General features: G+C 41.5%; 1 protein-coding gene and 1 long non-coding RNA gene across 2 annotated transcripts; one reads left to right on the top strand and one right to left on the bottom strand.

Moving 5' to 3' along the window:
• Positions 1–5,056: 5,056 nt before the first annotated feature.
• Positions 5,057–9,344, bottom strand: RPS16 (ribosomal protein S16). Its single transcript, XM_065669462.1, has 6 exons — positions 9,248–9,344; positions 9,106–9,161; positions 8,285–8,386; positions 7,436–7,532; positions 5,396–5,443; positions 5,057–5,251 (listed from the first exon to the last, which is right to left on the bottom strand). The coding sequence occupies exons 2-6, from the start codon at positions 9,151–9,153 to the stop codon at positions 5,106–5,108; spliced, it is 441 nt and encodes a 146-aa protein (XP_065525534.1). The 5' UTR covers positions 9,154–9,161; positions 9,248–9,344; the 3' UTR covers positions 5,057–5,105.
• LOC136009478 (uncharacterized) lies at positions 9,338–14,801 on the top strand. The gene is made up of 2 exons (XR_010610578.1): positions 9,338–12,465; positions 13,949–14,801. It is a non-coding gene; the product is annotated as an uncharacterized LOC136009478 (long non-coding RNA).
• Positions 14,802–16,807: the final 2,006 nt, after the last annotated feature.

The following is a 16,807-nucleotide window of genomic DNA, read 5'->3' as shown; positions in this document are numbered from 1 at the left end:
TACTCTGGAGTGCCAGAGAAGCAAAAGAAGGAAGTTCCTGATCCAAATTAAGACACTGCTGTAGTTATACTCACAGACTGTGAACTATTTGGTGGCACCTATCAACATTTTGCCTTCTCATAAACCTACTCATAGAGGATCAAGTGGAGATGAACCCAAGCTTTAGAGATTCCAGATTTCATTACCAGTCTCTATGCTATCTTACTTTCAAGCTAAGTCTGGTTTAGAAACTCTTTCAAACTCTTCTGAGAAGTCTGATCTTGAATTCTTTCCTTCCTAAAGACTGTATTTCACACCATGCTTCATATGCAGCTTTAAAAATAAATCTTTCTATTAATACAAATGAACTCAGTTTAACTGAAATTATCAGTCTTTTTATATGTATTAATATATATATCAATATTCATTAACATATTTATATATTAATATTTGGTCACTGTTAGTATTTTAGTTGTTTAACGTCTAATATTTAAGAAGTAGGCTAAACCTTATCAACCACAAAGGGATTTTGTAAGAGTCAGAGCAAGAGGCTTCGCTAGGTCTGGGTATCTCTCCTTAAGGCAGGTGTCCTGGGTTGAGCAGCAGCAGTCATTCTTCTCCTTCTTAGGAGCTAGTACAGTGCTGTGTTTTGATCTTTTGGCCTTGGAACAGTGCTGATAACGCCGATGTTTTCAGTTGCTGCTCGAATGTTTGGTCTGGCCAAGGACTTTCTGAGCCTCATGCTCTGCCAGGGAGGAGGGGAGGCCAGGAGGAAGCGGAGACAGGACACCTGACCCAAACTAGCCAAAGAGGTATTCCATACCACAGCACGTCATGCCCAGGATGGAACTTGGAGGGCCCCGGAAGGGGTAGAGGGACTACAGGGTTGGACGAGGTATCGGTCGGTGCTCGGCTGGGGGGAGTGGGGCGAGTTATTGGTCGGCTGGCGTTGAGGTGTTGTATTCTTTCCTCTTGTTATTTCCTTTATCATTATTATTATTGGTGGTAGCAGTAGTGATTTGTGTTATACCTTAGTTACTAAACTGTTCTTATCTCAACCCGTGGGAGTTGCATTCTTTTCGATTCTCCTCTCCGTCCCTCCAGGAGCAGGGGGAGGGCAAGAAGGGGGGAGTGAGTGAACGAGGTTTGTGGTTGGGTTTAAACCACGACAGCAGGGTAGGAAACAGCACATTCTCAAGTATATTAAGGATGTTAGCTAATAAGGAAAAAGAATTATTCAGCCACGTACACTGAACTATAACTCAGAGGACTATATTAAGAATCAAATTATATCGAGGTAATGACACGCTATGTACACAAGTAATAAAATACTCAGAGACTGGGACTTCTGAAACATCTGAGCAGAAAAAATGCATTAGAAAATACTTTTGTAAGAAAACAAACAATACAGATCACAGTAATCTACACTTAAAAATGCTACTGTTACATTTTTAGGTTACAGATTTGCCTTTCAAAATAATATTTAAACATTTCAATATTAATACATTTCTATATTACAGTGAAAATTTGCCCCAAATTTTCCAACACAACATTTGAGAGGACTTAATTTTATATATACCTTACACAGTTTATTGGGATTATAAATAGTGGGCTAGAAAATAACTGCCTTCAGTGCCGTGGGTACAAGCATGCCCTGGTTTGGAACTGGATCCATTGTCGTCATTAACAAAACACTGTACTTTTTAGAGCTCACTCCAGCCTTCACTAAATTGAAGTTTTCCGTTCAAGTGAGGCCACATCTTGATGTGTGCCCCTGATCTTCCTAAGAATTGGCATCAGTGAAACTAAGGAAGGAACTGGATGATAACAAGATTATGAGCATTTTTTCTCTTCCAAGACTCACCTCCACAACTGCTCAAGAACCTGGTCAGGGGCTTGAAGAATAAACTGTTACTGTTTCTCTGTGGAAGGGTGCCTCTGGCCAGAGCAGATGCTCAGTGACAAGAGCTTGATTGCCATCCCTGTAGAACCAGGGCATCACGAAAGGAAACATTCCTATGAACAGGCTCTCTCCTCGCACCTCCAAACTTCACGGTAGTTACGCTTCTCCAACGAGGTTAAGCCCTCTAGTGGGTGATCAGTAACTAACCATTATAATAAAAGTCTCCAGCCACCCAGGACACCAGTCTGATTCCATGAATATTTCTCATTTAGAAAGCAAGTCTGTGGGGATGACAACACTCGACAGGATTAATGGGGCATTTTTATAGTCTCAGAGTTCAGTTCAGAAAGCATTTTTATTATGCTAAGAGCCTTTTGGTTGAAGGAATGACATGCAGATATCATCTCTGGATATATTAGTAGCAATGTAAGTTTTATTTTCAGCCTTTCCATGAAAGAACAGCAAAACAAATATCCCCAATTGTTACAAGCCCTTCTGCGGCCAGAAAAACTGATGCATCAGATTTTCCCCATAACTGTGAAATCTACCCCTCAGGTTACTGGCATCAGGTTTTGCATCTCCCCTTGCCTCCCCCAGTTTCACACCACCATAACTTTGTGTCCTCTCTTTTTTGCCTGCAACTGACAGCTCTAACAGCTAGGCAAAAATCACTTTTGGACAAGCCATGGCATAGGGTACACATATGCCAACTGGCAGGCCAGTACACACTTCCTAGGCGATGAGTGAGCCCTTGCTTTTCAGTCACCACATGAGCCAAACAACTAAAAGGCTTATTTTTCTTCAGCCAAAGCTAATTAGCATCCATCAAGATGCCAGTTTTCACTCATAGGAATTCAAGTAATCACATTTGAATTTAGCCCTGTGTAGCATCTTTTCCTTCGGCTAGGAGGCAGAACATTACAATTTTACAGCAGCCCAGGAGCTGGAAAAATTTGTGAGCAACTCTATGACAAGGTAGAAACTCTTGAGGAACTTGCTGGATGAGAAATGAGTGCAGAAAGGGGAAACTGAGGAAAGCAGACAATGCATGTTGCCAAATAGAAAACAAGTGTCTGGAACAGAATATCTCATTCACTTGGTGTAAGACAAAAATCCTGTTATGTGAATCAGTGACAGAATATACAACAGTGCCCTCTGCTTCAGCAGGTGCATGAGGAGTTTGAACAAGAGTGTTCTATTCAGGTCATGTAATGCAGTATTTTGTGGCAGATGCCAACAGCTAAAATGGGAGATGGATGGAGAATTCCTTTTCAGAAGGAATTTGGTCATGTTACACATGTAACTCTTGAATAACTACACTTGAGTGAACATGCCTTAAATGCCTTTCTATAGAAAAAACAGATACATCATCACAAATACCTACGTTTATAAAAAGACATTGTAAAAAAAGCACCTATTTTCCTAAACTAAAGCAAAAGGGCAAAATTGCCCTATTCTTTCCAGTTCCCCAGCCCAAGTCACAAAGGAAGCTGGTTTAACTTTGTGTTGACCAAGCACACTGAAACGACCTATCATTAAACAAGTGAGAGAAATACCACATCACTAGAAAGCCCAACAAAAATCTCAAGTGTCAAGGTACTCATGCACCGATACTGAAATTGCAGTGTAAGTGTAAAATAGACACAGGAACACCGGACTTAGAGAGCAACCCAGCAGAAGCTGGCCTTTCAGTCGGTTAGTCTCCAATGTTTCTTTCAATTCCTCTCCAAAGCGGTTTTCAAACAAAGAACAGTCCAGGTTTGTGCCTATGCATGTTGGGTCAGCTCACATCCAAGACCTCACTTGCAACCCTTTCATGGGACAGAACAGGCCTTTCATACACCCCTTTGTTGGCACATCCTGTGTCTTGCTCAGAACTTGACTCTTCATTTTTTGTCCCTGGGAGATCATTTCCAGAAAGAAAACCTTCAGTGGACAAGAAACTGGAACTTCCCCAACATTTCATGTTTGACAGACACACACCCTAGCTAGATCTTTGAAAATTACTGTCAATTTTCAACTCCAGGTTTTTCCCATTTACTTCTGTAAGGTCTTCAAATTGTCTCACCTGGCTCATGACATAAGCAACTGTCTGGCTTCCAAACAGATTTTTCCTTTCATTTTTGTTGAATCATTTAAGGCTGTTCTTCAGGTCTACATCACTCTGTGCCTGTACTGTGTGGGCATGCGGTTGAAGGATGATTCATTCAGGCCCAATCTTATTTGTAACACAAAATCCTTGTTTTACATTTACAAAATACTATTTTTAATATGAATATATGGTGTTTGTTATTTTAAAAATAAAGTTTCCTACACTTAGATATCCTAATCCAGAAAACTGCCTATTATTTCATATGGCAAGGGTTCAATAAACTTCTACAACTAATTTGGTTTTGACAACATAAACTTTAAATACATACTTCAGAACGGCTGCTTGAATACCCAGTTAGCCCTATGTTGAGTGAATTAGCCTTGAGCACGCACAAACAAAAGCAGCCCATGCTGTCAGGCAATACTCATTGACATGTAATATTCCATAGTGGTGTTTGGAACTTCACTCTTGGTGCAGTATTTTAGGTGAATATACAAGTAAAACAGAAGTCCTTTGCAAGAACATGAATTGCCAGCATCAAAATGCATGTGGAGACATACTTCACGTGTTGCATTACACTAGGGTGGCATACTAAGGCAAGCCACCTAACACACAATATAGAAGTTACTACCTAGGAATCACATCCACATTCTTGTGCATTACTAAGCCTGTAAACAGACTGAGACATTTTCATATGGGAAGAACATAAGCTACTTACTACTCCTGGTTTGTGACACCAGGGAGAACAGCCATCTAGGAACTAGAAAGGCTGCACATTTATTTCAATTTCCCAGAAAGGCAAAGACTGAACCCTGCTATAACTACTATACCATTGCATGTACTCACAAAAAACTAGGGAGTAAACCTTCACATTCTCCTAACTACACATTGATCAACAGGAGAAAGGTCTTCTTTATTCCCAAGACCCAATATATCTAGACTTACTTACTACGAAGGCATAAAAGAGAACTGCCAAAAGCCCTCTGATTTTACTTTAATACCCATAAATTTGTGCATCAATCTTAACAGTGAAAAAAACCTCTATTCACCCACACAGAAAAAAAACACCATTTACAAACATCAAAATTATCAAATCATGTTTATTGACTGCCACATGACTGTAGAACAATTTTAACGGTAAGACTTCTGGTAGCGTGCACGAGCACCAGGTCCTCCAAATTTCTTGGATTCACAACGGCGTGGATCTGCAACCAGCAGAGTCCTGTCATACTGGATTAGAATATCCTTGATCTCTTTCTTGGAAGCTTCATCAACATCTGTTAAAAAACAAAAATTAAAATCCTCAGTTTAGGAAGTTTTCTGTGGAACAAATCTGTATTAACATTTTTTCCCCCCTCATTGAAACTACCAGAAGCCATACGTTTCCACTTAAGTTTAACACAACAACCAAAACAACTTACATTTTTGATAGTAAGCCACCAGTGCTTTGGAAATAGCTTGACGGATAGCTGTTAAAAAATAATGCATCAGTAAAGATTGCAAGTGCAGTTAAAACTTAAGCACAAAGTGCCAGTTATCTAAGAAGCTGTCTTGCTTTCTCCCAGATTGTCCTTTCCCTCCTTCATCTCCCCTCCCACGTATTCCATGTGACCTTTACTTTGGCAAATCTGAAGGAACCTGTGCCAAGGGGCCACCCACAATTCATCTGATTTGAGAGCTGACAGCCAAGGAATTGTTCAAGGGCAGTTTCAATCATCTCCCAAATACTAATGTAGGTTCATCTTCCATCTACAAGCAGCCAATTTCTAAATCCTTAGAAACAGTTCTCTGTAATACAGTGCTCTGAAACATCTGCACTTTTTGACAAGGATAATGTTGATCACTGTGCTCAAAGACTAAGGAGGCAAAAGGGACAGTAGGAAGGTAAGAGCCATTCTTCTAGCAATCCTCAACACAACAAGCCTGTAGCGTAGTACTACAGGAACCTAAACTCAAAGCATGTGTATGGGAATAACTGCAAAGGTGGGGTTAGGTTGTTATCTGTCAGAACATCAAGATGAAGATTCCTATGATAACCTGAATTTTCTGAGAAAAAACAAATGCAATCAACTCCTAGACTAAAACATGTCCCTGTTCTTTATGCAGCTTCAGTTCCACTTCATTAACCTATACCCAAACCAAAACACTAGAACAAGCTTATAATGTATAAGGAGCAACTCTATCAACAACTAGCACAAGTATGTTCTCAACCTTCTTTGCAAGGGGAGAAAACTGACCCTTTGCAGCTCAGCTGGAATATGCCTTTAGTAACATGGTAACTTGCAACTGAAGATACAACCTCTAATAATAAAACCCCCTTTCCCTTCCCCAAATCTTTCTGCTCAGCTGAACTGTCCTATCACAATGCAGGATGCAGACTGTTTCCTAACATTCCTTTAAAACTTTACCAATTCACTTCATACATCTTACTCCAGATGTTACAGCTTTGCACATAAAACACAACCAGTAAGCCCTTATGAAAAACTACATTTGCACAGTGGAAAAAGGAACAGAACATAAAGATGTGCAAGTTACTCTTCTAAACTCAAGCCTCTTAAACGCATGGCTGTGTTGGGTCTGGCTGAGCTCAAGTCAGTTTTTCCCCCAGCAGCCTTCCTAGTACTACTATTAGTAGCTAGAAAGGTGTTGATAACACAATGGTGTTTTGGCCACTGCTTTGCAGTGTTTGCACAGCATCCAGGCTGCCTCCCCAACATTCCTTGCTCACCAGTAGGCCAGGGGTGAGCAAGATCTTGAGAGGGGACACAGCCAGGACAGCTGACCCAAACCAACCAAAGGGGTATTCCACACTGTATGACAATAAAAGCAAGGAAGAAGGTGGACATTTGTTATAATATTTGTCTTCCAAAGCAACTCTATGTGTACTGAAGCCCTGCTTCCTGGGAAGTGGCTGGACATCACCACTTGATGGGAAGTAGAGAATAAATCTTCAGTTTTCCTTTGCTTCCACACACAGCCTTTGCTTTTTAAACTGCCTTTATCTTTGCAGATGGGAATTTTTATAAGAGCAAGTAGTGACAGGACAAGGGGAAATGGCTTTAAACTGAAAGAGGGTACATTCAGATATTAGGAAGAAGCGCTTCACTGTGAAGGTAGTTAAGGCATCGAAACAGGTTACCCAAAGAAGTTGTGGCTGCCCCATCCCTGGCAAGTGCTCAAGGCCAGGTTGAACAGGGCCTGGAGAAACCTTGTCTAGTGGAAGGTGTCCCTTCCTGTGGTGTGGCAGGGGGGTTAGAACTGGATGATCCAACCCAAACCATTCTGTGATTCTATCTGGACCCATGAGGGTATTTTTCCATCTTTTTTTCTCTCTGTTCCTGTCCTGCTGAGTAGGGGAGTGATAAAAACGACTTTGGTGGGCACCTGGCATCCAGAGTCAACCCACGACAGTAGCCTGACCTGTTCCAGCCCACACCAGAGATTCCTGCACAAAATCATACCGTAGATTTGTGCTACATGACCACCACCCTTCACACGGACTCTGATGTCAACACCAGCAAACCGTTCCTTCCCCAGGAGGAGAACAGGTTCAAGCAGCTTGGAAATAAAACACAGAAAGAAAATTCATTGGTGATCAGAAACCACAAGGATTAGCACTTACAGTAAGTTTACAAGATGTGAAGTTATGCAAAGTTCTGAAAAACAAAGCCATGATTTTAGAAGCATACACCCAAATTAAGTACAACTCCTGCAGGGTTCTCTGCTAGTTCATCTACTAGTGGTGTCATAAATCTGCTAAAGTCTTGAATTTATTTAAGTTTCAGAAATCTTTACAACAAAGCACATGCACACAGGAATTAAGAGCAAGGGAATAGTTTAAGTAGAATGCTGTAACTACATCATAAAACCAAACTGAGTTTATTAAAACTGATGATCTGAAGTAGTCTGGAGGTGTTTTTTTCCACTATTCATTACACCTTATAGTCATATAATCAGTTCTAGATTCAATCAGCAAACAGCTATTTCATTAAGTCATAAACAATCTTGTAAAAAGGAGGGCTTTAAGTCCTCCCATTTTAATTTAATAAAATACATGTAAAGTGCCAAAAATACTTCATATAATTACATTAGCATACATGAAGCCAGTTAAGCAAAAAGCCCACCCTTCCCCATAAGGAAACCACAGGTAGCCAGGTTTCTGAATTTTTCATGACAGCATTTCCTTTTCAGGTAAAAACACACCAAAAATTTTGTACTGTCAGTGAAGCAAGCAACTCTTCTCCATCACCAAGCAATTATGTATATAATGACATTTCAATACCTAAGCAGGAGTCTGGGTCAATGCTTACCTTATACTGCAGTGTTCTCGGCTCAATCATTTCCAGAGGTCTTCCATTGACTTTAATGAGGCCATTTCCCCTCTTGCAGTGGGCAACAGCAGTTGCTGTTTTCTAAAAATCCAAATGCTATTAGTACAGAATTTCATTTTGGCACTAGCAGTGTTAATTTCTAATTAACAACATAAAAATCTTAGGTTCAGGCTGAAGATCAACATCTCACACTAAACAACAACCACTCCTTACACTCTCCAGGTATTAAAGCACCATCGTAACAAAACTATGCTTAGTTTATAATTATCAATGTGACAGTTATAAGATTTAATTATAAATGGAAGATACCCTCCCCGTTCTGCTCAAGGTATTTTCATGACTCATTTCCTCCAAAGAGCCTGTTACCTAGAATTACTGGAGCAGTGGGAACCTTACCACCACCATCTCGTAACACGGCTCTCACACACATGCAATAAGCCAGGCCCCTGTGTCCTGGGGACGACAGCGGCGGCCACTGCCTTGTACTCTCAAGTGAATGGACAAAACTCGGACCCAGGGCGCTCAGGCCCATTCCCAAATAAAGGGAACTCGTGCCCCCGCTTCGGCACAGCGCTGGGGACGTGATGCGGTACAGCACCTACGGAACGGCACACGTGGGCTGCGAGCAAGCCTCGCCACCGCGGGCCCTCCCTCGCTCCATCCCCGGCACACGACCCTGCCGAGCAGCCGGCACCGCTGCTCCCCGGCTGGGGCCGAAACACACCGCGCGCGCAAGGCCAGAGTGCGGCCCAGCCCGAGAGCGAAGAGACGATGAAGCAGGCGCCGCGCTCCGGCCTCACCTTGCGGCCGAAGACCTGGACGCTCTGCAGGGGCCCCTTGGCCGGCATGGTGACTCCTGCAAGAGAGAGAGAGGCTGCGTTAGAGCGGCCTGCAGAGAAGCCGCAGGCACGGCAGCGAGGGCCGGAGCCCCCGGACACTCACCCTCCCCTCAGCGGCGACACCGGGAAAAGGCCGAACGGGGCTTCCCAGCCTCTTCTCAGGGGCAGCTAGGCCGCAAAGCGCAACGTCGTCTTCCGGCAGTGCGACAGTACTAGCCCAGGCGCCAGTCCCCCGTGCGGCCGCGCTTTGCGGCAGCTGGAGCTGGGCGGGCCGGGGAGCGCGGTTCCTACCAGCCGGTCGGCGCTGCCCTGCTTTGGGAGGCGGTGAGGCCCGGCGGAGGGGCCGCGCGTCTGCCCCGGCTGTTCCTTCTGGCGGGACTGTGTCTGCTGCCTCCCCGCTATCACAGAGACGCGGCACACGGACCTGCAGCCGGCCAGAGGGGCTTGATGGGCGCCGGGAAGGGGTTAGCGGGGTGGACCGGGCTTTTTGTGAGGCTTCCCGCCTCCACCTCGGCACGGGGGTGTAGGGTCAGTTACCGAGGTCGCACAGACAGAATTACCTCACTTTATCCCCTTGGTCGCCTTCATCCGGAGTGCTGTTGGGCTCCGCAGACGCTGGGCGGGCGTTGTCCCCCTTTCAGAAGCCAGCTTCTGTTACCCGAAGCTTGCGCGCCTGCTTAATGCTGCTGCTTCTGGATGTGCCCGCCGGGGGTGTCCTGTCGCTCCGCGGGAGGAATGCGGCGGGCCCTGACCGGCACTGGGGCCGGGTGCTTCCAGTCACTTCTGGGTGACCGGTTCAGCACCCTGGGAGAGGGCAGCCCGTCCTCAGATGGGTGAGGTTAGGATAGGGCGAGGAGGAGCGGCGGGGAGGGAGATAACCAACTGCCCCAGCTGTGACATGGATTACAGCAGCTTGAAGGACCTCTTGAGAGGGATAGAGGACATGCGTAGCCTGAGCGAGGCTTTTTCTTCAGTTACTTAGAAAAATCAAGTGCCAACACCGAAGTGTACTTTACGCTGGGTATTGCTATCACAAGCAGAACCCAGCTGGGCTTCTGGTATAAAGACAACGCTGCCTTTCCTAAAAGGCTTACTGTCACTCTCTGGACCTGCTTGAGATACAGCAGTGCTAAATGTATAGCTGTTTTAGTTCTAAAGTTTGGTAAGCTGCCAGAGAAGATGAAGCATTAAACCCTGTATTCTGTTCTAGCACTGTACGCCAAGGCACATTCAGGCAATTCTCTGTGCCCACTAAATTGTCCAAGAACGATCATGTTTAAGATCAAATCGAGTTATTCTTAGATTCAGGGCATCCACAAATCAATTGAAGCTTTTATCTTTTCCTAGTTTAATATATGTCATAAAATATGGAATTTAAGTTGCTTTCAGACTGAAAATATTTTACTGCTAAGGCTTGGTATTTAATATGCAAAATTTTCCAGGAGGACAAAAGCAGACTCTATCAATGAAGCAAAGTCATGCTCCTTACATATTCTAAACAATAGAGATTTATATTACTATGATTAATTAGAAAGTTGACTGTTCAAATGCAACAATCAGTTCCTTTGTATTTTGACAGGATTTTAAATACTGAACATTAGTCATCAGTCATGTGGGGATTTGAACAAGCACTTAGCTTTATGCAATTTGAGTGATTAGTTCTATTCAAGTGAGTTGTACTGTGCAGAACGTGTAAGATTTAGCACATCTCAAACCCCCGATTGTACAAAGCTTTAACATGTGACCTGAAAAGTGGTGTGTTTTCTGAGGGCTTTTTTAAGGCTGTTTCCAAAGGAACAGTGTTTATGCAGTCACACTTGTCTATCATCCTCTCTTTCCCCATCATCTGGGGAAGGGGAATGGTCGCCAATCGTTGGCCAGTTTCAGTTAGTTTCCACAGAAGAATGGAAATTTCAAAACCAATTTAGCTTGTACATGTTTGGTAAAAATAGGTGTCTCTCTATATAAGAGATCTTTTACTTGCATAATGAAAGCAGCTGCAGGAGCTGAAATATTAAGATATTACAAAACCATTATTTAGGTGAAAAGTAATACCTAATTAACCCAGTTAGACAAAAAAAAGGTTTAGCTAAGACTTACAATCAACCCTAAAGTGAGCCATCAGTAACTGAGTTTTGTTTCATGTTCAGGGCACTTTTAAAGGAAAAGAAAGCAAATCTCAATCTGCTCCTGCTGTGGGCATCATGTGAGGTCTGCTAACGAAGGCCCGTATTTTAATACCAACTACACCATTAAATAGGCAGGTTTCAAATGTCTGCTTGTATAAAGCTTGTATTTTAAGATCATGGTTTCTGAGGTACTTCAAAATCTATCCTCATTTGAGTGTTCATCTGCTGCATGTTCTCCCTGGAACTGAAAGCATTCATCCTAGAAGAGCCTGTGTATAAAACCAGTGATATGTCTACACATTTATATCTTCCTGTTTTCTGTTAGCAAAATAAGAAGATAACCAATATATATTGATAGTTTTGCCTGGAAGATAAGGTTAAAGGCCATATACTGCTTGTTGCTTTGCTTTCTAGCATAAAAATGGAAGATGGAGCTAAAAGGCATTTACAAACCATGTATCATAGAAATGAGGCTGTAACATTGGAATAGAAAATTAGATCATAAACATCACCATATTGCAGAAGAAAAAGAAAGATACCAGAATGGAAATTAAAAAAAAAAAAAAACAAAACAAACCACAACCCCAAACAAACAACTAAAATAATATAAAGTCCAAGCACTAACAAAATACCTATGTCTACCTGTAGAGCGATTTAAAATGGTAATGTATTCCTGATTTCAGAAAGCAACAGTAAGAACCTCCAAACACCACCTACAAACTCTTGTCTTCACTTCCTTTTTATTTGTAAAATAATTACACCTGTGGAATGTAAGGCGCTTGCTTTGCAGCCTTTGGTTGTTGTTTTTTTTCACTTTGTAGCAGTTCAAAGAGTTACTCAGCATGCAAGACGGTGAATAATCAGGCCCAGAGAAATTCAGGCATATCTGCAGATAAATCACTCTTACCAGAAAGAGCCTTTCAAGAGAAAGCTGGAAGGGTTGAGCCCCTCTTGATAGGGCATTTTTATTATTTCCTAACAGGAGGAAAACTATTTGGATTTGATTCTAAGTCCTTAATTTCACAGTGATGTTGTGTTGCACTAACAGATGATCTCTTGTGTATCTTTGTGCTAACAGGTATCTTACAACTACTAAATCTTTTATATAGGCGTTTACTGAGTCCTTAAGGGATTGAGAGTCTCTCACTGCCTGACCTCCTCCACTGGAGCTGCTTTGACATCCTAGCAGGCTGTGAGTAAGATGCTGCTGTGACCTGTTCTCCCGCAGATCAGGCACACGCAACTGCTGCTCTGTCTAGTGTTTAGTGGGAACACCAAGGACGTGGCAGCAGGGTATTGCACAGGGGGATGTCTCTGATGTCTCCAGTTGTTTCCCCACTTTGCGACAGGAGCACAAACGTGTAGCTTACATGGCTGCATGGGGATGAGGGCAGGAAGGGCATGGCAGAGGACGGGGAAAAGTAGACTAAGCAGGGTCCAGTGAGCAGGGCTGAACAGAGCACCATTGTATTGTATTTGGCAATTTGCTGGTTTGGAGCCCATAGAAAACTGCCGTTCAAAACCTGGGTGTCAATCCACTGCCCACGTCAGGCTGAGGTAGTGCAACCAGTGAATTTTAAATGTAGTCTCATCTGTTACTTGAGGGTTAACAGATTTTATGTGGTGACCCTGTGCAAGGTCACCCTATGCAGGAATTAAATATATTGAAGATTTTTGCTATTTAGGTGTTTGTGTGGGTATTGTTTTCTGGGGGAATTTTTTTGAAGACTTTTTTTTTTTGGTGGGGGGTGAGTTTCGGGTTGGTTGGTTGGTTTTCTGGGATTTTATGTAGCTTGGAATTTTAAATAGCGAGGAACTGGACTTCCATGTGAACTCATGATGCTGGTTCTCCACTTGGACTTTGTCAGCTCTCAAATAGAATTCACATGTAAGTTAAAAAGGTAAACATTCCAAGAGGACGGCATTTTAGTTTCCACTTAACACAGAAGTGTATAGCTACTGAGAGCATAAGGCAACAAAGAGTCAAGTTTAACAAGGCCAGCTGTGACTCTAAATTTCGTCATTTAAAGGAGAGAAAATCCTCTCCATGGAAAAATAGAGTGAGAATTAGTGAGATTATCTTCCTCATGTATTATCTGAGACATTAATAGAAAGGTGAAAGGTATGGCAAAATATGGTCAGCTAGTTCTATATATATGTTGTCATAGAATATAACAAAAAAGGTCATTGTAAAAGTAAAGGGGTATTTAGGAGGAAATATGAAGAAACATTTCTTCTACATAGTCCATAATCACATTAAACAAAACTTATGCCTTCTGTCAAAGTATTCCAATTTGCAATCAAATCATACATTGTAGGATTTTTTTAGCAGAGTGGATAATTTTAACCAAGGAAAAGATAAGTTCATGTTTCATGCATGGTAAACAAAGCATATTCCCTGCAACTTCTACTTCAGACAGCAAAAACTTCTCTATACGCTTCTGAAGGCTTCTGTCTTGTACACATTTCTATGTTTTGAAAATCAGTGAGTTCCTTCACTGAGAAGTATGAAGCATTTCAGGAAAGAACGTGGATTTTTTATGGCAGCTCTTACAAACTGAAAGATCTGGAATACCAGAATATAGTTCTCATTACATTTTACAACTGATGCATGTTTGATGATAAAGTGTAATTAGCTAATGGATCCCATTATTTCTGATGCTTGCTTTTCACAGATCATATTCATCCCGGCTGCAGCTGAAGAGTTTTCTAAACCCAATTAGTGCAAGAATGCTATGACCAATGGAAAAATGTTTGATGCATGCCAGAAAACAGATCTTCCCAGCTCTTGGAAATATGTTCTGAAAACAAATAAGGATCACACAAGATTTTCATATTAATAAATACTTTTTTTCTTAGGAAAATATTTAAAATCTAAAGCAAAATTTTCAGTTTAATTACCCTTCTCTAAGGAAGGTCTATAGCATAAGCTTGGGAAGACAAGAATTTAACCTGATTGGTGTGAATACTGACTCCCACTTGCAGACTATAAATGTTAATATCACACTGAGATTGAAAACACAAGTAATATAGAAATTAACACAGTGACAGGCATATTCACCTGAAATTCTTTGAATGTAAGTAATTAGCAATACAATAGGTTACTCAGGATGCCACACTTAGCATTGCTACTTGGGAAAAATCACAATTAATGATTGTCTTGACTTTAGTTTTGCATAAATAGTATAGCTCAATACACTATTGAGCTAATAGTGTACTAATTCAGTACAATAAACGAAATACAAAGCCCATCTTTGATCTGAACATAGAGACAGACATTATTAACTTGTTATTTTAGCTCTGTTACCTGACATTACTGGAATCTGTTGTGATTTAAATTTACAACATGCATCCTATTTACAGTGGCTGGAAAATTGTATTCTCAGTTAACATATTTCAGTTGGAAAGTGTATTAGCTGCTCTGTCTGTAAGTTAAAGGATAAAATCTAAAAATCTAGGGCTTAGATTTGGAATATGACCTCATCTATATTTGACCTTTCTTGCAATACAAGGCTTTTGTGAAATTTATTGACACTAAATTTGAATTACTTTAAACTCTCCTGTTGTATATTCACAGAAGCTGCTCTTAAGTACGTGTGCTTGAGCTCATACACTCACACTTTCATATGTCAACAGGAATCCAAGTTGTAAGAAGCTGACCGGGCAACAACCCAGTACCCCCAAGCTACACAAATAAGCCAACAAATAAATAGAATCATGTACATGAAACAATATTTTTTTTTTTTAGAACAGAACGGCATCTCAAAGCTTCCTGCTGTATTTTGCTGCCCCTGGAGGCTGCTGCTCAGTTTAGTTTCCTTTTTTAGAAACTAAACACAGCAGGGTCCAGTGGGATCCAGCTGCCCTCTCTCAACTGTTCTGCAGAGAGAGGAGTTGTCCTGGGTCTTAGCTTCCACAGGCATGTTGGGATCCTTTCTGCTTTTCTATGTTCAAGAAATCTGTGACCGTAGAAATGGACACCTGTTTTGCACATCTATAAAATGCAGGTGTTTTGCCCCTCTTGGTTTAGTTATGTTCAGATTACAAATAGGGTATCACACTCCATGATCTGTAGGTCTTCATTTCTTTTTAAATCTTGCTTTTGATATAATGCATACAGAAAGTTGCTATTTTCTAGGTAGATAAAGAGATGTGATTATTGTTATTGACTGCAGAAATAGACAAATATGCACACTCTTAATTTGCTGAAACATCAGTCGTGGTTGAGAGCAGAAAGAGGTAGATTTCTGTGAAGTTATATTAATCTCTACTGGGGTAATTCCTATTTCTGATTTTGAATCTGTTGTTTCAAGTGAAACATTTTCCGTTGCTTGTGGTAAGAGGACAGATAAGGCAGAAGTATCAGAGCTCATGAACTGTTGTGTACTTAGTGACCTACTAGAGGACTGAGACGTTTTCTTCAGAAACTGGAGCAGTTGAACTCTGAAGGATAATGAACCCTTTTGGCAAGCCTTTGTAGGGGCTCTGGATGGAAAATCTCATGTTTGTGAAGCAGAGCGAAATGTAGTGACTGCCCAGCTTGTAGCACTAAGGGAAATAAATACATTTTCATCATACAGGGCTGAACACAGCTAGGTTATCTGGACACTGCATGCTGTCGGGAATCATGGGATCATCAAACCCGACAGTTTCCATCTGATACAGGATGGATAAGATGGTTGTTACCTGTAGCTCTTGAACTGAGACAGAGGTCAGTTCTCAGTGCCTTGTTACATTGCAATAGCTGATGCATTTTAAGGTAACATCTCCCCTCACCTAGCCCTTTGCTCAGGGACAGTGGTGAAGAAGTCATAGGGTCTGGTATCTCCAAATATCTCTTTTGTACTTTTTCCCTCCACTGTTCCCAAGAGAATCTAGCCCATAATATCTACCCACTAGGAGATCTGCACAGTTCAGAGAAACACAAACACATGCAATATTACAACACACGTATTAATTATTTATTTTTTTTTTACAAGATCAAAAACAGATAGAAAAAATAAAGTGCTGTGGGAAAGCTCTTACCAAATAAAAATGTCTGTGGAGGCTTGATCATATGTGGGCCTGTGAATAACACTCAGGAGACTATAAACTTTAGACAAACCAGATGGTTAGACAGCAAACCAGATGCTTTTATTTATGCAGACAAAGTTCACATTTAGTGAGATACTTTGTTCTTCTAGAGACGGTTTTGCACAAAAAGTAAAATTGTATTTGTGTCCTGTGACAATGGACTGGAACATTCATAAATATGTAAGTCTTATTAAGTAGTCCGTTGTCCTTTGGATAGAAATATTGTCGTAATTGTATCATTGGGATACTCATTGGCTGCTCTGGTCCATGGTGTTTCTTCTTTTTGCTGCAGTAGCATCCAGAGGCTTTAGTGATGATTATGAGCAGCTTCTGTTACATGTCATAAAATTGCATAGCAAGATGCAGTCCTTGCTCAGAAGGATTTAGAGTCTAAGGAAGATGAAATGTAACACAGGAGTGGTCAATGAGGAAAGTAAGACAGAGACTATAGGCTGTTACTG

The sequence above is a fragment of the Lathamus discolor genome, chromosome 1 (assembly GCF_037157495.1).
Source record: "Lathamus discolor isolate bLatDis1 chromosome 1, bLatDis1.hap1, whole genome shotgun sequence".
Taxonomy (NCBI): Eukaryota; Metazoa; Chordata; class Aves; order Psittaciformes; family Psittacidae; genus Lathamus; species Lathamus discolor.
This window is presented reverse-complemented; position numbering and strand designations above follow the sequence as displayed.